This window comes from Calidris pugnax, unplaced genomic scaffold, assembly GCF_001431845.1.
Source record: "Calidris pugnax isolate Ruff unplaced genomic scaffold, ASM143184v1 scaffold4, whole genome shotgun sequence".
Taxonomy (NCBI): domain Eukaryota; kingdom Metazoa; phylum Chordata; class Aves; order Charadriiformes; family Scolopacidae; genus Calidris; species Calidris pugnax.
Genome location: NW_015090781.1, coordinates 4,203,276 through 4,225,919, shown reverse-complemented (window position 1 = coordinate 4,225,919; position 22,644 = coordinate 4,203,276). Strand labels below are relative to the sequence as shown.

The 22,644-nt window shown below is 47.4% G+C and overlaps 1 protein-coding gene across 4 annotated transcripts in view; it reads left to right on the top strand.

Annotated features, from left to right (window-relative positions):
* The window catches only part of SH3PXD2A (SH3 and PX domains 2A), a 271,290-nt gene that overhangs the window by 171,275 nt on the left and 77,371 nt on the right, over positions 1-22,644 (top strand). For all 4 annotated transcript variants that reach the window (XM_014959796.1, XM_014959806.1, XM_014959787.1 and 1 more), the window contains one exon: positions 8,963-8,991. In XM_014959796.1, the coding sequence (XP_014815282.1) occupies positions 8,963-8,991 (29 nt within the window). The remainder of the gene's footprint in view (positions 1-8,962; positions 8,992-22,644) is intronic.

Here is a 22,644-nt window from a genome sequence, read left to right as displayed (position 1 = left end):
CAGGAAGAAGCTTGCTATAAACACTTGTGTTGTCTTTTTCAAGGCTGCTGAAGCCTTGCAGTAGAGGATCACATGGCCTTAGCTCATTGCCCCAGTGTCCTGCAGCTTCCAGGTTGTGCCGAGCCATCTCCCCCTGGGGCTGGAGAGGCTGGGCTTTGCTGTCAGAGCGCCCTGCCCCGTGTCTCACAGCCAGCTGAAATGCTGAGCGTGCAATTCCAAAGCCCTGTCTGCCTCCAGGAGGATAATGTAATCATAAAATAAATATAAGTGTGAAAAATTCGAGAATCTAATTCTGCATTTCTTCAGCCTGAGCCAGATACTGAAGTTGCACTCTGGAGCCAAAAGATCAACTTCAGCGCTGAGGAATCTGGGGACAGAATCTGTGACATTCCCCAATCGTTTAGGGAAGGGACAGGATGCCTTGACACAAAAAAAGAGGTGGTGACAGCTGCCCCCAAACACTGTGGGTCTGCATGAGGCTGAGATGATCCATGGGGATGTCGTCTATCCCGGAGCTGTCTGCATTGCCTGCACCTTGGACCTGGTGGCAGAACTCAACTTGTGCAGTGAGTGGTTAATCTCCAGGATCCTCTCAGGGCAGAGCAGAGGACACTGGTTTTTCTTGTCCTGCACCTCCCCTTCATGATACAAATCCATGGATTCAGGTGCAGGGAGCATTGCTGGAGAGGAGGCAGTGTCCATCTCCTTCCAACTGAAGCTTTTCTGTGCAAGTCAAGGTTACTGGTACAGGGAAGATCTCTTCTGTACTTACAGATCAGTTTCCAGTGTTGTGCTCAGAGTTTTTCAGGGGGAACTTGGGTTGACTTTTATTTCATTGGGTTCAAGGGAGCTGTCAGAAGTCAGCACTAAATCAGGACCTCCAGCTGGGTCCCGGTGAGCCAAACTGGGCCACCATTGTTATATGATGCAGAGAAAATCACTGCAGCCTAACTAGAATCATAGAATCATAGAATGGTCAGAGTTGGAAAGGACCTTAAAGATCATCCAGTTCCAACCCCCTGCCCTGGGCAGGGACACCTCCCACCAGACCAGGTTGCTCCAAGCCCCATCCAGCCTGGCCTTGAACCCCTCCAGGGATGGGGCAGCTACAGCTTCTCTGGGCAACCTGTTCCAGGGTCTCACCACCCTCACAGGAAAGAATTTTTTTCTGGTATCTAATCTAAATCTCCCCTCTTCCAATTAAGAACTGTTACCCCTTGTCCTGTCACTACACTTTCTGGCAAAGTGTCCCTCCCATCTCTCCTGTAGCCCCTTCAGGTACTGGAAGGCCGTTATAAGGTCTTCCTGGAGCCTTCTCTTCTCCAGGCTGAACAACCAGCTCTCTCAGCCTGTCTTCATAGGAGAGGTGCTCCAGCCATCGGATCATCTTTGTGGCCCTCCTCTGGATGTGTTCCAACAGGTCCATGAAGTATATTGTGTATAAATCTCCGCTGTGTGCTCTATGCCAGCGTTACAGCCATGCTGTGAAGACAACAGCAAGGTGGCGGGGAGGCAAAATTCTCTTTTTTGTGTTGTCTCCTTTCTCTTAAGGAGCTGTTTGCACAACAGTGGCTTACCCTTCCTAGCAGCAAGTGGAGACCGCTTCCAGCCCGCAAGGGTTTGAAGTCAGGTCGCCAGACTTTCTTCTTGCCCCTCAAGTCCCTTTTGCTCGCGGCAAGGAATTCTGGAGTCTTGGGGCCGTCACAATGGGGCCCTTTCTGACAGGGCTGGAAAGCTCGACCTCTGCTCAGAAAGGACAGATTCATGTTCGAGAGGGCTCCACAATGCAACGATTTATATCAGGAAATGAGCAGAATATTTTCTACAAAAAAAAAAAAAAAGAAGAAGAAGAAGAAGGAAAAAAGCCTTCATCTGTTTATTTGGCTCGGGGAAGAGATCAGCTGTGCTTTTATGATTTCAGAGGATGGAGTGCTGGAGGGGGAAAACGTATAGCTGTATGTACCCATGTGTTGGAGTTTGTGTTTCTGATCCATAACATACAGAGTTAATTTTGCTTAAATTACGTGTCATATGAGCCTCGGAGCTCAGTGGGAATGGACATACCTTCATGCACATGGTTAAACTTTTGCACTTTGAGAACCACGAATGCAAATTTTAACCCTGTGCTCTCCATCCAGCTCTGGTGTGTTTTGTGTGGCGTTAACGTGTTTGGGTGCTCCTCCAGCCATAGGCCTTGGTGACAGGCAGGCACCTGGTGACAGTCCTCCGTCACGCTTGATTTTCTGCCTCGTGTCAAATAGAAAATGTCAGGCTGGCTGTTGAGGAAAATCAGTTCGGAGAGTTTCAAGATATATTCAAGTATATTCTCAAGGCTCAGGTTTCTGCACGTGTAAAGAGCAGTAGCAAAGTATTTTTGTATTGGTTTACTTTGAAAACACCATTGTGGAATCTGATAGCGGCGCTAAGAAAAATAGTTTGTGAAAAAGCTGTCTTCATTCCTGACTGCAAACCGTATGAGTGCTGGGAAGGAGAGAGTGGACTTTCTTGTTAAAACATTTCTGTGCTTTTAATCTGCCTGGAAAGTCATTGGCGATTAAATGATAATCCAAGTTGTTTGTTTGAAATGTCATACATCTCCACCTCAGCCTGCCCACACCACTGGAGACTTTTAGGAATTAAGGAGCATGGGAACATAAGTGCCTGCAATGTATTTAAACATGAATTAGAAAAAGCCAACAAATACAGAACGATCTTAATTTATGTATTAAAATACTCTAGAGGATGTAGATTAACCTCCATTACTCAGGGTTTGTCACTGCCTCATCTCCTTTGGACAACAAACACTGAGAAACAGACAGAAAGCTGATTTACTCTCCCTTTAGCTTCTTTCTCATCTGGTGAAATGTCTGCTGTGCAGCTCCCCCGGCCGAGCTCCTCCATGGGTCTGACAGCTCCTCATGCTTTGCAGGCACTCTTTCTTCTCAGGGTTCAAAGTCACAGTTGTCTGAAATCTCTGCTCAGTGAGCTGAAGCCAGCCCTCGTTTAACTGCTAGGCAGAGGCCCTGGGCTAAAAGGTGACATAACTGAGAAAGGAGGAATCCCACAGAGTGAGCTTGTTGGGTCTGCTGTCCCATGGCAAAGAGGAGAAGATTTTCAAAGAGGCTTTGCATCCCAGGTACCGCAGGGATGAGTTCCTGCAACTGAATATGTCCCCTCCAAGGGAGAGCTGTGCAGGAGCCGAGTTGCAGCCTTGCAGCCCCTCCGTTGGTGCAATGTTGCTCTGCAAACTCTCTTGGTTCCTTAAGAAGGCTTCTGGATCTCCGTGGAGGATGCAGGAGAAACCCCCTGGGCCAGATACAAATCAACCTGAATTAGAAGTATGGCTAAAGAGATGGGCACAGTCCATCACAGATGCACCTCATCATCTCCAGTCTTCTCCTCCACTTGGAACCTTTCTTAGGCTTTATTGAACAAATATCAGGACAGTCCTCATTTGTTAAAGAACTTCCCAGTTGTGCCACTGCTTGTTTGTGTATATCTGTAGGTATTTAGACAGATGAAACCACACACACACACACATCAATGTTTATTAACTCTCACTGAGCACAGCAGCAACGTCAGTCCCTAAAGACAGGCAGTGCCATAGAACTTTTCCATAACATTGTTAATATAACCTTGGTAATTAAGTTAGATTGCAAGTGACATATCAATTCAATGACATGAGATGTTTGTATCTCTTACAGATTTCCAGGCTGCCTGTGGGTAGCTTAATGTGATAACGGGGCACTCGGCTCTGCAGCAATGCTCCTGGTCTTCCTTTCACATTCATTGCTAGAAGTCAAATGAGTAATGTTATCCTGGCGTAATGCTGATGAGAAAGGAGATCCAGCCTCCCTCTCCTTTGTCATTAAAGAAGAGTGGGTCCAGCTTGTGCGACGTGCTTGGCACCAGCGATGTTTTAATATCGTTAGCAGCAGGAAATACTTTCCTGGCCAGTAATGAGGTTCAGTGTCAGCTAAAGGTGGTGCCCCACAGGAAGACTTTAGACAAAATTGCTATATTCTAATATGAAAAAGGCTCAAAATACGCTGTTTTTGTGCAAGGCGATTGTTCAGTATGGAGTGATCCTGGCTAATGAAGAAGGGACCTGCCAGAGCTATTTTTAGCTTTACCCACTGGTTTCACTACTATTCTTGTAGCTATGGCTGGAAGAAAAATGAGGATGGTAGTGTCTGTTCTGCTACAGAAATGGAACAAGAATGGAAATATGTGTGTGTATATAAAGATAAAAAGATAAAAAGAGCAAGAGCTGAAAAGAAAGTGAGGTTCCCTGTGTAGCTGCAGCTGTGACATTGTACCTTTCCTTGGAAGGGTTTTTCTTCTGCAGGGCCAGGTTTCTTGTCTGAATTAAGGGCTAGCAAGTGTGCCAGGTGCAGTCTGTATTGCAAGAGAAGATCAGGGTTTCTATTTGGAAGTTGCTACGGTTAAGAGAAACCATTAAAAATTTTCCTTTTTTATCTTGGAGACATAATCCAATAAATACTTCACTTTCACACTAATGTTCCTCTGAAAATAGTGAGGCTAAAAAGTATTCACCTTATAGATCATCACTTGGGAGAAGGGAAAGACATCAATGAATCACATGCAGAATAATAGGACATAAAAAATAAATATGGAGTCAGGCAGGGCTCCTGTTGCAAAGCTGCAGCACAGGCTTTCTTCATTAGCAGAAAAGAGAAGAGTGTGTATACAAAGAGCACTTTACCCGGCCAGAGAGATTATTTGCTATTCCTTGTTTGCTTTCTATTTCACAGTGATTTTTTTTCCCCATCCTTTCTGGCAGGAACCAGTTTTGGCTTTCAGAGTTTCACTGTGGAGATGAGGTTTTTATTTCGAGCTCCATTTTATTTGATACTGCTTTTTCCTGATTTTTTGAACGAAATGTGGGTGTACTAAAAAGCGACCCATTACAGATGGGTTACATGGACTTCAGGTGCTCCAAAGTCAGAACCTGATAAGACTTGGCTTTAAAAGTTACAGAAAGAATAAACAAAAAGATTCATACTAGCTCAATAGATTGATTGATGGCATTTTGAGTGAGCCTCATGAGTTGAGGAGTGGTGGTGATTCAAATAAATATTTTGTAATGATTATTTAATTTCTTCTGGAAGGATGATCCTGTGCTTAAGATTGGAAACTAAGACCAGAAGTTGTAGGTTCACTTGCCTTCTTTTGCTACAGCTCCACTTCAGGGAAATGTGTATAACATGCCGTTCTCCTATCATCTGCTTTTCTTTCTAAATTTGGGGCAGCAGCCATTTATTTTTGCAAAGTGCTTAATCAAGTGAGGTTGCCACCTTCATTTTGCTCTTGGTTGGAGGCAGTGGGATGATGCAGTTAGAAGCCTGGTGTACTGAGAGTGAAGCAGAATGGGATTTTCAAGAGTTTGAGCACACTCTGATGGTGCTAGTTGCCCTGCCTGATCCCAAAGGGACATCACTGAGAGCTACTTGCTGCTTCATCCTCTTGTAGCTGACACTCAATCGCTGAGCTGTGTACTTTGCAGTGACATTAAGGGGCTTTCCCCCCTCTTCAAACTAATCTAAAGGTTTGTTTTCACCACACACAAACCAGGAGAGGAACAATGGTGGGGTTCACTGAACAGCTACTGCCTCTGGTGGCACCACATTTGCCGTTGACCAGAAATGTGGCCTCCCACATCACGCCGAGTGTGGTGCTCTGTGCTTGTGTTAGTGGTGTGATGTGGAACACGCCTGCCCGCTGCAGGGCTCGTGTGAGGAAACTCAAGGGCAAGTACACTTCCATAAATGATGTGGTTTTGCTGTGGAAGAAGTGTCAGCCGGATGAGGATCTGAAGAGGAGGGGAAAAAAAAAAAAAGGTGAAAAAGTTCTTAATGAAGTAATACCTATTGTCATCCCATGATCTGTGTGCAGAAAAAAAAAAACAACAGTCTCAAAAGTTTGCTTTTATTTTAATCTCTACCTTCTTTAAGTTGCACAGATGAGTCATGCTTTAGAATTAAAAGAGCAAGCCTCATTTAAAAGCCCACTGCAGGCACTCACACAAGCCCTAAAACCAGCTAGAGGTTGGGCTGAAAGATGCAGGAGAGCATCCATGAAGGAGGTTTGAATTCTGAGCCTTCTGTGGCATTTGCTGCCACTGCACAGCGAGAGCACAGCCAAATCACCTTCTGCTGTACTTTCCAAACTTGGGTACCAACTTTGGCCTGATCTGGTGGGCAAAGACATTCAGCAACATCTGCGTCTGGTTTGGGTTGGTTGTTAACCGTATCAATCCATCAGTAGTGCATTTCAAGTCGTGTAAATTGGGTGATTTTTTTCAAGTGGCAAAAAAAGAGGTTTTCTTTTGCAACTTCAGCCAGGCTGAAAGCTCTTTCACCTTTCTCTAATGCTGTCTGCCTTCACCCTGCTGTGCATGCCCTGTTCACCCGTGGCCTCTCCTAGGATGCTTGTGGGGTGCCCCCAGCATGGGTGGCTGGCAGGAGATTGCCCTGGAGATGTGTGCTGAGGGCCTTCTGGCAAAGACTGGAAGGATGGTTGTGTTTATCTCCTAGGGATTGTGCCCAGCTCTGTTGTCCTCTCAGGGTGCCCATGGGTTCTAGCATTTGCAAGAGCTGGGTGCAACTTTTTTGTGTGACACAGAGAGAGGAGGAGACACAACGTGCTGCAGAGGGAAATCCCAGCTGAACCCAGCTGTAGGGCTGAAAAGGTCCAGGAGTTTTGCTGCAGAAAGCAAAGGGTGAAGGGGGTTGAAGTGGTCATCAAGCATGTGCACAATAGAGATACTAAGTTAGAGCAAATTACATTTGTGGATCTCAGCAGGGTGTCACCTTTTTGCCATTCAGTGCTTGCAGAAGAGAGGCAGTTCAGGGCAGGACCAAACACAGACTTTCACATGCCAAGAGCACTGTACTGACAGCAACCACAGAGCTCCAGGCTGGCGTGGGAGCGGAGCCGGGGCAGAGGACTGTGTTTTGGGGATCGTGCCTTCCATGGCTTGTTCTGAGGGGTCTCTGTTTCGGGCATCATATAGCAGGCATTATATCTGCATATGATATCACTTCTGTAGAAGAAGCAGCCTATTCATGAGCAGTAGCATCTTCACATCAAATACAACTGCAGATATGGCTGACAAAACAACTGTTTAATTGAAATACAAATGACACTGGAAAATTCAAAGAGGGTGCAAAAAACTCCCAAGTAGTTATTACTCATTGGAAGCAAATCCCAGACATGTAAGGCATGGGATGAACGCAAAGTGCTGGGAGAAACAGAATTTATTGGTAAACATACCTCTGCTCTCAAGATACGTGTCTGTTTCTTCAGATGATTCCCCCAAACTCTCTTGAAATTTAAATACATAGTTTGGGACAATCCTTAGAATCATAGAATGGTTTGGGTTGGAAGGGACCTTAAAGATCATGGAGTTCCAACCCCCCTGCCCTGGGCAGGGACACCTCCCACCAGACCAGGTTGCTCCAAGCCCCATCCAGCCTGGCCTTGAACCCCTCCAGGGATGGGGCAGCCACAGCTTCTCTGGGCAACCTCTTCCAGGCTCTCACCACCCTCACAGCAAAGAATTTCTTTCTGGTATCTCATCTAAATCTCCCCTCTTCCAATTTAAAACTGTTACCCCTCATCCTATGGCTCCCCTCCCTGACCAAGAGTCCCTCCCCATCTCTCCTGTAGCCCCTTCAGGTACTGGAAGGCCGTTATAAGGTCTCCCCGGAGCCTTCTCTTCTGCAGGCTGAACACCCCCAGCTCTCTCAGCCTGTCCTCACAGCAGAGGTGCTCCATCCCTCTAACATCTTCATGGCCCTCCTCTGGACGTGTTCCAACAGGTCCATGTCCTTCCTGCGTGGAGGACTCCAAAGCTGGACATGCTGCTCCAGGTGGGGTCTCAGGAGAGCAGAGTAGAGGGGCAGAAGAACCTTCTGTGATTTCCTCCGGGGGTACACACCACGCTGCAAGGGACAAATCCCACATTCCTGACAGTCTGACCCCCAAAAATGTAGAGGCTGCTGCCTGCTCCTCTGGTGGGGTTCCTGCAATCAGGCTGGGGCTCATTGGGTGACTTTCCCAACATCAACACTGCTGGGGGCTGCCTGTGACCCTGCCACGGGCGCTGTGCCCACACAGCGATGCTGGCTCTGCCCAATCTGTCCTCCCCCAGGCTCCTGCCTGCACAGACCATTTCCGAGCTGGGTCCGAGAGGCTCCAGAGAGCCCCGGGAGGAACCACAGCCATAGCAAAGTATTTCTGTCCTCGGTTCTGCTTCTCCTGAAGCAGTTCTGCAGCTCCCTTCTGCAATTTCTTCCCACTTCTGTAGCAGCTCTCTGAGCTTTCAGCTGTTCTGCCACCAGCAAAGGTGCCAGCACCTTTAAATCTCTGTAGAAAAGTAAGGGTGCATTCTGCATCTTGGAATAAAGAGGAAAGTTTGGGGTTTGTTGGCTGTTTTTTTTTTTCCCTTGCGGGAGACAAGTGCCTGTCAGAGATAACTAGGAGGGGTCTGGAGGTTATTCACAAATTAATTGGGCTGCCAGCGATGCCAGACGAGCCTGTGGCAGCCCCACCCCTGCAGCAAACAGTTAATATTCCCTTTCCTCTCAGGGGTTAATTCACTCGCCCTGCCGTTTAATAGCTCGATTTAAAGGGGAAAAAATGACACCCTTCTCCCCTGCCTTGCTGGTTGTGGATGGTTTGCTCTGTCTGCTTGATCACATGCTCCCCCAGCCCCTGGTGCTGCAGAAGCCCCAGCTGCTGCCGCTGATGAGCCGGTGCTGCTCAGGACCCGTCCCAGCCCCTGCCCGTCAATGCCGTGGGGTCCTGACCTCCTCTTTAAAGGAGGGAGCAGCCAGGATGAGCCCCTGAGCCTATGGGTGGCAATTTGGGAAGCACCCACTCTCTCACCACCGTCCCCAGCTCTAACCATGTCTATTTGTTGTTGTCTTTTTTTCAGGGACTATGGATCTTCAAAGAGAAAATCAGGTAAGATACCAGACTTTCTATGTATTGCATGATTACAGAGAGGACTTTTCCGCCCCCCCCTTCCCCTTTTTTAAACCTTCCCTTTATCTTGTGTTGCATGGAATTGTGTAGCAGTTTAACTTTCTATTGCTGAAGCCTGTAAGAGACGAGCATCAGTTTCTTTCCTGTGCACTGGAGAGAAGAAACCCACCTTATATAGTATTGCAGTTAAAATGACTGCTCTCCTCTGACTGTATTTATACAGCTCCTTCTCCTGTCTGAGAGGATAATTGTATTAAATTTATCTTTCTTTCATTTTTTCATAATTTCTTTTTCCTTAAGTCAATCTTTACCTGAGCAGACAGTCAAAATGCAGCCTGAGAATTGGGGTTCTTCTCCAGAGGGGAAGGGAATGCTTTTCTGTTCTGGTCAGAATATTTTTTTCTTCTCTTTTTTGTCTTTCCCAAAGGCTCTTTTTTGTCTTTCCCAAAGGCTCTGGTGAGGCTTCTGATGCGAAATGGTCTCAGTGCCTGTGCCTGGGTTGGGGCTGCCTCAGAGGCACTAGCTCAGTGTTTTGTTTTTAAGATCTTGGATTCAAATGTCCTATAAATCCCTGACTTGAAACTATATAAATCCAATTTTTCCCCTCCCCTTGTAGCTCTTAGTGATTTTTACAGATGTGTTTTCAATAGGGACGTGTAATTATGGGCCTCTGGGTTTGGCTGCTTTAAGCTGGATGTGTCAGGGCTTTTTTTTTTTTTTAACCTTTTTTTTTTTTTTCCCAAGCAACATTGAGCACCTGCAACTCTCATTGACTTTGTTTGGAATCTTGGGTGCTCCAAATTGTATTCAGGGCATCCAAAGAAATGCTTTTCAAACCAATAGCAACTCCTGGAAAACTCTGGCCTGTGTGCAGGAGAGAGGAGGGGAGGATTTTTTTTCTTCTTTCTTTTTAGAATCAGAGAATGGGTTGGGTTGGAAGCGACCTTAAAGATCATCGAGTTCCAACCCCCTACCCTGGGCAGGGACACCTCCCACTAGGGCAGGTTGCTCAAGTAAATAATAAAGAAGCACTGCAATGGCTTAGTGTCTGGGAAAGAAGGGAAGATGAATGTAATATACTGGACTCCAATGAATGTCACTGCCAGGATTGATTTGTTGGTTAATTATGAGAGCTTTTATGCTGCAGTCCTGTAATAAGCTAAGTGATGCACTAAAACGGAGCTGTTGCTTGACTCTGCCATCCTGTGCATTAAATGGCTGTTGCCTTTGTGGGCCAATTCTTGTGGCAGCCTTGTCCTGAATTTCCCTGGGGTGGGTGGTGGCAATGACGAGGCGAGGGTGGTACAGTAGTACACAGTGCTGGCCTGACAGGGTAAACTGAGGCACTCTTCATCTTCCTCCTCTCCTACAGAGCTTCTACCTGAGCTGCAAAAAAAAAAAAAAAAAAAAAAAAAGGGTGCTTTTAGAGAGATGCAGTTACACTTCTAGGACCTAATATTAAGTAGAGTGTTTGTGCGCAGTGAATTAGGTTGGCAGCAGAAATACCTCAAGGGGGGCAGAGCATAAAGGTACAAGAGACTCAGTAGAAGGCAGAGCTGAGCTCCTGGCTCAGAGTGCCACATCCCAGGTGCTCAGGGCTTTTTCATGCCATGTAAAGACTTTTGGAAATAAAATCACTGAGGTCTCTGGGGCAGGAACTGATTTAGCACTGACCTAGAACAGCTTTAGCAAACTAGGGAAGCTTTGGCCCCAGTGCACCCAGTTGACAGGCACAGGAGTTGCAGTATTCTTACAAGAGATGTGAGGAATTGCTTTGGGAGTGGGAGGAGCGGCTCCCCCTCCATTCCTGAGGCTCTAGGGGGAGGTTGGACCTGGTCTGCCCTGACACTGAAGGAAGCAAGATTAAGTTGAGTCAGTGCAGCTGAGATACCAGTTGTGGATGCTGTTCTGCTGGGCTCTTTGTTGGCCTCCTGCCCTGAGCATCCCAGGTGACCTGCTCATCCCTGGCAGGGATGGATGCTCATGTCAGGCTCCCTCCCTTGGCTGTCCCTCCTCCACGTGCTGCTGTGTCTCCTTTTGGAACTGTTTCCTCTTCTCTGCCCCTTGGTGCTTGGCTGCTTGCACAGCTAGGGCTTGGAAACGGGGGTTTTGAGATGCTTTTTCTCCATGTACCCTGTAGTAAGAGGAATGTGAAGCATCTCTCTGACTAAAGTGAGCTGTGTAAAGGGGCTGTGTTTTTGGCCATCTTTTTGCCTGATTTTAGAGCAGCCTGGGCATGCTTCATTCTGCTGGGAGCTGGATGTCGTGGGAGTATGTGCATAATGAACGAAGGAATATGCCAAGGGAGCTGGTAGTTACAGCCTCTGACAAAGACTGGCTTTATGACACTCGAACAAGTCATATGGTAAATAAGCAAAGATTTCCAGGGTCTGCTGTGAGAGCCTTTTAAGATAACAAATAGCTTGGAAATGTAGTTTCCTCCATAGGGGCAGGCACTATTCTCTGTTTAAACGTGAGACAAAAAGGTGCTTTTTTTAAAAAGCAAGCACCTCCCAACAAATCAGAGCCATGGACTCATCTTCTGACCAGAGATGTGCCGGGAGGAGGTTTTTGGGCGTGATGGCGGCTGTCCTGCAGTGTCCAGCAGGAATCCTGCAGCTGCTGCAGCTCAGGCATGTGCAGGCATGACACAAGCGTGGCGGATGGCAGAAACACGTGGGGAATGCCTCTGACAGCCAACCTCACCTCTACCCTGACCTCTGCCTTGCCGGAGCGCTTGTCAAGCTACTCCGGTGCTCACCCCTTAGAGCGGGGAGAAATTGGATAAGTTCAGAGTTTAATGGGAGTTATGGAAACATTTATCGCTGCGGCTGATACCGGTTGTAAACATTTGAGACCTTCTGAACCAAATGCAATAGCGTGGCATGTCCTTAGCTAAACAGAAGGGAGTCTCACACCGATATGGGGAATCTCAGCGTGCCAGTCCTGAGCGGGGCTTCCTCTTGTGCAAAGTGCTGTATAAACACGCAGCCATTACTTGGATACCATCTAATTTATAAAGGCTTTAACCTGCAGCCAGCTTGGAGACCTGGAGCTTCACTGGAGCTCTGCGTGGGCATGGGCGTTTGCTGTGGCCTGAGCTGCCACATGTGCTGTTACCTTGGATTTGTGGGGCTTTGCTTGACGTGCTGCAGAGCTGCTTTGGAAAGCTGCCTTCATATTTCCAGTCAATTGAATTGTGGTGCCTGTGACCATCTGTCAGTGCCGAAGAGACCTCAGTACAACTGTAAGGAGCGGTTACGGCGGGCATGTCCCGTGTGCTTCCAACAAATGGGCTCCTCTAGGTCTCTCCAAAGACCCTCTGTAGCAAAAAGGGAACAAATTACTTCTCAGAATCCAATTTGTTGATCGCATTAACCAAGTGAACAGCAACCCATTTGTCACTCAAAATGGGCATTACTTCTATGCAAGCATCCATTGTGTGGTTTTCTCTCCTCAAATCAAAATAAGGGCAGAATTGCTGCAAGTCTAGTAATGGATATTTGCATGGTACATTACAAACCACAAATTAGGTTAATCCACTCTGCAAACCCTACCAGCTACCATCTGTGCATGGTGAACTAATTAACCCTTGAGACATCTGCTAATCCTGATGCGGCTTGTAGAAGTGGTTGGAGTATGTTTCTCCCAAAGATGGAGTATGTTTCTCCCACACCCTCCTTGCTGGCAAGAGCAAATTTTAGACTCGTGGAGTAAGATCACCTTGCCCTCTTCCCTTGCTGAGAATCTTTCTTGGCTGATTTTATGCCAAAGTTGTTGTCAGATCCCCAGTCATAAAGCTGAAGGAAGCATCTGGGACTTGGTGTTTGGTGCCAACAGGGGGTCGATGTGGTCTCCACAGCTTTTCCCCACTGAGTCTCAGTGCTCCTCAATCTGAGGTGGTTCTCCATGCTAACATCAGGGCCAGACCCAGCAGAAGAGATGCTGCTTCACCTTTCCTTTCAAAGCTGAGGCATGGATCTCTGCTACCTGCCTTGCAGGCCATCAAGCCCTTGTGCTTAGTGTGTGCTAGCAGGAGCATCGCTGGCCACCCCCTTCTGAAATCATAACAAAAATCCTCACTGCTTTCTCATTCCCACTGCTCTGACTGCCCTGTTTGCTGCTGGGGGCACAGCTGGCTTCAAGATGCTGTTCTGGCCTTTCTCTGGCACCTTGTTGCTTTGCAGTAGGATGCTCCTCCATGTGAGGGGGAATAAACTTTAAAAAAATAACAAGCATATGGCTCCATCAGTACTCCAGCAGTGTCTCCTTTCTCTAGTTGGTCAGATCCTGCCTGCATCAAGCTGGCTGTGCTCTGGCTGAATCCGCCAGCTGAAGTCTATTTAAATAGCCCCTGTAATTGAGCACTTAAAATAGTAACTCAACAATTTGGTCCAAGCCAGGGCTGCCTCAGTGAGGATGCTGATGAGGCTTGGCTTCTTCAGCAGAGAGAACTATCCTTCAGCTTGGTTCCCACATCAGTTTTTGGACTAGCAGAACATGGCAGCACCCAGACAACGACTTCGGCTTCCTTTCCCTCCTGTAATCCAAAACTAGGAAGGATGTATCTGCTGGCAAGTAAATAAAAACTTCAGAGTCCATTGGAAGCTACTTCTCAGACTTTTTATAGAAACACATGTAATGCTCTCTTTTCCCTCAACGGGGAAGTGCAGTAGAGTTGAGAGAGCTGCAGCAGTGACGGAAGTGGAGCCTCCGAGTGAAAAACTGGCAGATCATTGTAATGACACCAAGGGCCCTCATGGCTGACCACTTTGTGGGATTGCTGCCTTGGGTTTATGGGTGGAGCTGACAGCAAGAGTTGCTTCTTTAGCCTAATTCTTCTTTACTAGGGAAACCCTCTTCCTCGCTTTCACACGCTGAAGATGCATGCGCTGGCAGCTTCAGGGAGATGCCTTAATTGCTATTCCTTTGAGTTACTAGGGATAGTTTTTTTTCTGCTTCCTTTGTGATTATGAAGGGAAATGGCTTAACTTGTGGCTTTTTCTGTCTGGCTATAAGTCGAGCTATGCTCATCGCTTCAGAGCTTAACCTTTCTGGTCCTGTCACACTGCACGTGTCCAGCCTGCACTTACAGCTCCATGGCACGGCTTGCTTGGTTTTTTTTTTAATTATTTTTATAAATGAGCCTTATTTTCTTAACTTCAGTTTGAACTGCCTCCTTTGAGGCGGTACAGAGAAAATGAATGGTGTGTGCTAGCCCTTCTGTGCTTAATCATTCAGCGGGGTCACAAATATGTGAGCCATTAGCTGGCCCAGCAAGGCTGCATGGCTGGAGCTGTCTCTACCTGCTGCAGGACTGAGGTGGTGACTTTAGGGACACAGCTTTTTTGGTGCCACTGAGTGTGGGGGCTGTCTGCCAGCTCCATAGCTGTGCAGCAGGCACTTAGCTACCGTGGGTACAGGGAGAGGAGGGAACCTACAGTCTCCAGCCCTGACAGATATTTGATGGTATTTCTGAGATGGCTGCAGGGAGGGAGGATGAAGGGAGGAGGAAGGACCACTCTAGGACAGGCGTGGTGCTGCCTTTCCTCTGCCTTGAGGTTGCTGCAGTATTGATGGGATGCCATCTGGAGCGGTGGGTGCCTTTTTAATATTAGGAGAGCTGTGGAGAGAACTGCTGGCACGCTGTGGGCTGCCTTAACTTACTCAGTTGGCTGTTAAATCTGTCTCAATTTTCCCCATTCAGCCGGAGGAAGCCTGAACCTTTTAAATGGGCCCTCAAAGGGGCCAAATCTAAGAGTGTGTAACTAAATATGTTGAAAAATCCAATTAACTAACGTGAATCCCAGTGTGAGGCAATGCATCTTCCTTGAGGGTGGTGACTGCAGCAGATGTCTCGGGGCTACCCGCATTGAGTGCGTGAGTAGTGATGCAGACAGTTGGTTATTGCTTCATGAACCCGAGCCCAGGTGATAGCAGCAAAGCTAGAACATGTGTTTGAGCTCTGGTAGTCATTCTGCTCTTGTGGTGTTTGAGCTCTGGTAGTCATTCTGCTCTTGTGGTGTTTGTCTCTGCAGTCTGTCTCCCTGTCTTCCATCTGAAAGGAAACTTCAGCGTGGAAAGTAAATTTTATTTTTTTAAGGTGGTAAATAGGGACCTAAGTTTGTCCAAGCCCATGGCAAAGTCCCAGGAACATCTTAAACCATGTGGCTTGGTGTCTTAATCCTTGTAAGAAATCTGTGCTACGACATGATCACTGCAGACTGAGGCACGTGCTCTTGTTTTGTGCCCTGATGAATCACACATGGGTGCTGTGTTCCTTGTGTTGTCTTCTGCAATTCGTGCAGAAATGGTGATGGCAGACTGGCTCCTTGGTGCCATTTGGCCTGTTGATGAGGATGGTTGGACTAGGTAGTTTGCCAGCCGCTATTTTGTAACTTCACAAACATGTACTGACAGGATTGCTCTTGATCAGAAATCAGGATCTGTTCTTCCATCATACGATTAACCTTCTTGGCTCTATGTACTAATTACTGCATGGAATTTAAAAACAGCAGATTCTGGCAGAACATTTTGGTTCTCACGTAGCTCTTTCTCTTTTCTTTTTTTTTTTTTCTTTAAACAGGAGGATAAAGGATTTAGTAATAAAAGAAGGATAGAGAGAGCAGATACATAGCAACCAAGGACCAAACAAACCTCAGCATGTAATTACTGGGGATGTACATCTTTGGGCCTGGTTCTGGAAGGAGTTAGTAGTTAATGATCTTAATGTGCATCCTCAATTCAGTCCTTGATGACAAAGCTTCCTCTTCTCATGATGGAGAGCTATTCTTCTTTAGCTAGTGAAACTCTAACTGCTGTTCAGTTTATTGGCTTTGCCTGATGTGATAATTCCCAAAGCAGCTCATTTTCTTTCCTGGTTTCTTTTTGTTTTTAACAAGTTCTTCTTGAAGGAACATCCGCTCTGTGTTTCTTCCAAAGCCAGGCTATTGCTCTGTGCTCAGGTGCACTGGCACAAAGTAGGATTTGAGAAAGAGCTTCAGCTAAGTCAGGCAGACATCATCTCCTTGCAGCATCTGTGTGTGTGTGTGTGTGACCCAATTCTGCATCTTCAATCAAGATGTGAATCTGTCCACTCCAATCCACCGCCTCCAAATCCAGCCCGTGGTATTCTGGCAGTAGGAAACTGGTCTCACACTTCTCCTTGTGCACCATATTTTCGAAGTCACTGTTTAAACTGAAATGCTTTGGATGTCTGCCTGAGGCTACTGAAGAGAAGAGCAGATAGGAGACTTTATTCTGTCCCGCTTTGGTTTTCTGCTGACAAGACATGTGGCCCATTGGATGTATAGGATCACTGTCTTCTGGGTGGCCCGTGTGCTGGGGTGGGAGGATGATGGGATAAGAGAGCAAGAGCTGTTTGTGTGTTGTGTGGGTCTTTGTTTTGCTCCTTGGCTTTTAAACTGAAGTGTGGGGACAGGGTACAGGATTAGGGAAAGGAATGTGTTTGTGCTCTCAGCCGTTCCCAGTTCAGCATCGATGCTGCCCAGAGCCCTGTGCTGGGGAGAGGGCAGGGAAGGACTGCAAGTATGAGGTGTGTCTCCAGAACAGCCTGCACCCTTGTGAATGCCTCGGAGAGCCTTCTGCTGAGCCCTGAGAAAGCGCTCGGTACCTCAGGGGGTGTGTAATGGCATTTCTCATGTTTTTAAGGAGCTCTCTATTCCTCCATCTGCTCCTGTTCTGCCTTCCTCCCCGGTCTGTTGGTGGCAGATGGTATTAACACTGCCTGCGTGGGCTTTTCCTCTCTTGCACAGAGAGGACTGTGGTATTGCATTTTGATTTTGGCATGATTTTGATCTTTTAGATAAGGCAGGTGAGACGTGCACTTGGGAGCTGGAGTGGAGGGTGAGGATCCTCAGCCTTTATGGGAACCCATGTGCAGCACAGACAGGTCTGGCTGGCTGAGAGGAGCAGACTCTTACCTGAGGGTTTTAGATAACTTACTGTCAGGCTGGTAAGCACCTGAAACTTCAATCTCTCTTGTGAGAAGGAAACTTGGATGGTAGAGCACTTGCTGTGAGGATGGTGAGACCCTGGCCCAGGTTGCCCAGAGAAGCTGTGGCTGCCCCATCCCTGGAGGGGTTCAAGGCCAGGCTGGATGGGGCTTGGAGCAACCTGGTCTGGTGGGAGGTGTCCCTGCCGAGGGCAGGGGGGTTGGAACTCCATGATCTTGAAGGTCCCTTCCAACTCAAAACAGTCTGTGATTCTATGTCCTTAGGCAATTGAGAGCACTCACCTCTAAAATAGCGCTCCCTACGTGCCTCCAGCTTTTTGTGTGCTTTTATACCTGTCACACTCTGGCTGGCCTCTGTCCGGGGTGCGTGACAGGCAAAATCCTCACCAGTCTGCTCTGGATGGAGTGGCTCATCTAAGCAGAGGTGGCTGGAAGCATTTCTCAGAAGGTGTTCAGCAGGAGTTATAACACACGCATCAGTTGCCTGGCTCAGTCTGCTGCTGCCAGTTAAAACAGGCTGCCTGGACATGCTGATGCTGCAGTACATTTTCTGTACTTGGCAGTGTGATTTCTTCACAGTTGGGACTTGACTCTTGTGCTTTTTTTTTTATATTTATTTTGAGCCACGCTAGTGTACGTCAGTACCTGTGACTTTCCAAGTGCAACGGCTGAGACTTCTCTGCCCTCTTCCCCAGCAGTGCTGGAGGCGGTTTTTTTTCCCCTCGTAGGGGTGATGCTCTCAGTTTGTACAGCTGTAGATGTGGATTAGCATTCAGATATTCTAGGCACTTCCCAAGAAAACTGGGAACTGCTACAAAACTGTATGTGCAGGGGCTGTACCACTGCGATCATGTGGGAAGCAGCCCTTGCTTGCCATGTGGAAAGAGTTAATATGAGCTATGGCTGCCAGAACACAAAAAAAACCTAAACAATCCTGGATACTTCTGGGTCTGCAAATGGGATTAGGATGGGGTTTTGCTGCAGTAAACAGAGTAGAATATTGCAATGAAGCTTTCTTTAGGTTTGTGCCCTTAGAAAGGATGAAGAGCCTGTCACTGTGCAGTTTGGAGCACACTGTCCTCTCGCCCCGCTGCTCCATTCCGACTCGGGGAAAGAGCTCTCTGGTTGTGGGTTTCTCCCCTGCAGGAGGGAGTTATCCAGATGATGAATTTCTGAGGCACGCTCAAGTCACGTGAAAGCCAGATGTGAGCATTTTCCAAGCAGAGAGTGTGTGTGTGCGTGTGTGGGTCTAGCGTACGCCAGGCAGCTCTGCTTACGTGGCAAGTGGAAGTGGTGTGAGATTGGTCTGCAGCCTGGTGCCGGGGAGGCGAGGAGCCCCAGCAGCTCCTGGAACGGCCACTTCTTGAGCAAGGAAGGTGGTCGCTGGGCTCCTCGCTGTGGCTCAGCACATCTGCCCCCACCCCCTGCACAAACACATCATCTCTTGCTGAGAACAAGCACCGCACAGGCCATTTGTGATGGGGCTGAACTCGGGGAATAGGACTAAAATTAATGGCCTTATTTAATGCCTGCTGCCAATCCTCTTACTCATGCACTTCAGCTGGATTTGCATGTTTGATAATCTACTAGTCAAATTTTTTTATTTTTTTTTTTTTCCCCCCAAGATGTAGTTGTTTAAGATACTACCTCCGGAACAGATGGCCTGGGGAGTGGAGGTGTTCTGCTTCAAGTATAAAGAAGAGGAGATATCTCTGCAGGGATGAGAACTTTAAAATGCAGACTCCCAGTGGGGGGTGGTGGAAATTGACTATATCTCTGTATTCCTTTAAGGACTATCTTAAAACACTTTAAACATAAGGCATCAGCATCCCACAGGCATAAGAGCAAGGAAAGCTTATTTGAGCTGCTCTGGTGAGGGACAGGGGACAGGGGTGGCTGCCCAGCAATCACAGTAGCAAATAAATCTGTCATTGTGGTACCTAGGAAGTGTAATGTCTGACCAGGCTCACCCTGGGTAAGGCACTGGGCACAAATGTTGGTTTTGTTTAGGTCCCTCTGGAGCCTGGAGGGAGAAGCATCAATGGTGCCGTTCAACAGGGAGCCTTGAGCAGTAGTGCTTGAAAAAGATCAAATCACTTGGAACCTTTCTGTGCCATCCTCCCATTTCTGTGGCTATCTGTTTTTCTCCCACTAATTGAATGAGTTAATTGTGGGAGCCAGGCATGTGTGAAAAGGCTTCCAATTCAGATCAAGGCTCATCTGCATTTTTCCTCTTTCCAAGCTGTTTTGCAGCCATATTGTAGAGCTACGTGTAGATTCTGGATCAGAGCAACTCTCTGTTAGAAGTAACTGCTTCCATTCCTGGGGGAGGGTAGCAACACCAGTATTTCTCTCTCCTCCTAGTCCAGTGCTGCTGCATCTTACTGCTTTCCCATTGAACCAAAGGGTCAAGGCCCAGCTGGAGGGGAAAGGGGTAGAGGAGAAAAACCTGGAGACAGGCTGACGAGAGATGGTCAGTAGGTCTGGGGGATGAAGGGTTTGGAGATGGCTCACAAAGGTATGGGGGAACACTGAGCATGGTGTTCTGCCTGCAGATGGGAGCAGAAACAAACCCTACAGTTTTAGGTTTCCTCATTTTGCTTCCTGTTGTTGGTTGTATGGATGGCCAGCCTGACCTTGTCAGGTGGATTGTTCCTCAGCTTGTCTGAAGAGGGCAGAAAGGAAGCAATGAGGGGAGAAGTGGAGGCAAAATCCCAGCAAGAAGTTCTGGAGGAGCCAAGAGGCTTAACTTCTGTTTCTGCTCTGTCGTGTGTGACAGATGTTCCAGTTAAAAAGGCTGTAGGCCACTTCTAAGGAACAGCCTGGTCAGCCCACTTCTTGCTGACTTATCAGATACCTCCATTGGGATGAGAACACCCCCATTCTTCTCTTAGTGCCTTTTATTTGAACAGTGGTGAGTAGAAGAAGCATTTCTACTTCCCAAAGCTCTAGTCTGAGGAAACACTGCCAGTTATTGGACCACCAGTGAAGTTCTCTGAAGTGGAGTGGAGCACAGATCGTTGATGTCCCAGAAAGCCAGTATAGTTTCAGTTTACTCTAAGATTGTACTGCTTAGTCTATTTTCACCCTTCCAATTAAGACAGGAAGGGTGTATATCTGGAAAATAAATCGGCAAAATCCTCAGCTGCACTCACCACTGTGGTCCTTAAATAACTGAGCCAGTAGTACCTCATCATGGAGGTACTAATGACCTACAGAATTGATCACTGTTGGAAAGGGGCAGCCTTTTAGATTTTTAGCATCTTTTCAGCATGGCAGCTTGTTCTTATAATCCTTTTCTCAGTATTTCAAGGTGCACCTTAACAACTGCAGGAAGATTTCTGTATTCCCAGGTGATGTTTAAGATAGGGCTTCATGAGAACAGACCTAGGACTGTTATCTCTCAAGGAATGCAACTTTAATTATACAGACATGACCTGTTCTATGAAACTCTCTTTACCCTCCAAAGTAAGGTAGCCACATCCAGATCACTTGTTGAGGCTTGACTTTGGCCCATGCTAGCTTCTCAGCTATGCCAGAAATCATTTGGGGCAAGGGCTGCATGGCCACAGCTACAACCACACTGAGACTCATGACCAGTATGATCCAATTCCCTGGAATTACTGCAGGAATATTGTTGGGCAATATGTAGCTTAACAGGCTAGACAGCTATACAGACACTAGTTTTTTAAAAAGTTTGTTTTAAAGGTCCCTGTAGCCCTGGTGACAATATGCAGCTTTGTGAATATTTAGGAGGGTGCTCCTTCTGGCCTTTCCAGCAGTATTAAATAGTGGATCCCGGACTCACCATTGAACATTTTGTCAGTAATACTGCTTAAAAAGAAACCTGCACCAGTAGCTACTGCTAAAATGCCTGTGGAGGAGGAGTTTCTCTGCACCTGCTGGACCAGGACCCAGCTGGATGTGCAGTGCTGGTGTGAACCGTGAATGTAGCATCTCCTGGACGTCAGTAGCATTGAACTTGTGGGTTTGACTCTAGACTGACTCCAGCTTTTGTATTTTTTTCCTTGAAGCTCGCTCTGCTCTAACTGCACACAAGACAAATAGTCTGCTGCTAAAATGAGATGAGTGGGGCTGTATCACAAGTGTAAAGCGTTGGTCCTCAGCAGTCTGGCGCCTGTTCTCTTGCCAGCGGTGGGAGGAGCAGCAAACAAACCAGTCTCTCTGGCAGCAGAAAAGATCTAAATAAAATCGTCCATTTCATGTGTTTAGTTCACCGCAGCAACCAGCTTAATTATGTCTTTAAATCCTTTGATCCCCCCCTATCTCCTTCCTTTCCCTCCCCACCTGAGGAGCCCAGCTGACCCATCTGGGGGTTGCCCACCTCCGTGGTGGGGTGGGATGGGGTTGAGCAGCCGCTTCCAGCGACACGCCTGCCCTGCTGCTATTTCTGTGCTCCGGCGGAGAGCCTCCTCTCTGCTTTTTTCACAACCGCCTCGCCCCTGCGGCTGAGTTTGTAATTTATGGACCCGTGTTTCTCTTGAGCTTTTTTTTTAAAAATAATTCCGATCGGAGGGGTTTGTTCTGGCTCCGGCTGCAGCCGGCGGCAAGGGCTGTGGGGGTTGATGTTAGGAGCAGAGCCGGGATGCCGTTGCCTTAGGAGTGGCTTGCTTTGAGCAAGCAACTTTAACTTCCCTTCCAAATACTGAGATTTTTCCCCCCCCCCTTCCACCTCTGAGCCATCTGAGACCAGCCGGCGCTCGGCCGTGTGGCGACGGGGGAGAGGAGAGGCAGGAAGCGGAGGGTTTGTTCGTTTACCGTTACCAATCCCATTGGAAACCGGCTCCAAGCCCCATGCAGAATTCCAGTAAAACTCTGTCCTAAAGGGGAAACCCGGGGCCGTGCAGAGCTTGTGTTTTGTTGGCTTGGGCACAGCGTGCTTCGGGGGCCTTTGACCTCCTCCCCGTACCCTGGCTCCCTCCGCGGCTCTTCGTTTGAGCTCTCTGTGAAGTGGAATCCATCACTAATGTCTGATATTTTTATTATTTGTAGGGGGAACTCTTAAAAGCTGGTAGCAATTAGAGCTTAAACGTCTTGGAATAAAAAAAAAAAAATCCCCAAGAAGGAAGTTTAATGCTAAGCAGATGTGCAGGAGCAGCTGAAATATGCTGGCTGTCTTCTGCTTCAGAAGCAACCTCATCCACATCTAAGTGCTGTCAGGCTGGGGCAGCTGAGAAGTGCTGGGGCTGGGGAGCCCACGTTGGGGACCTATGGGATTGTTTACCAGTTAATACATCGATTGCCCTTTTATTCTGGCGGAGACCAATGGTTTTGACAAGGAGAGGGGAAAAAAACCCCACTTTGTTTAAAAAAAAAACTTTAAGAAAATTGATAGTAGCTAACAGAATTGGGTTTTTATAGTGAGTTTGGTTCCTTGAGATTTCTCAGGGGGCATTTGTAGACACAGCTACTGCAGATCTAGGTTTGAACTCCCTTTCTTCTTGGGCAGACAGATCCAGGGTCGCTCTAAGCTTGTGTTAAGCACAGCTTATTCCCTCTATCTTTAAATGTTGCCTGTTTCAATTTTTTGCAGTATTTTGATTGGGGCACTCTGTTTGAGATCTTCCTAGTTGTTCCTGAGATAAATCTTCCGCTTTATTTATCGCTGCAATATTCAGGTTCTTCTGTCTGGAAAA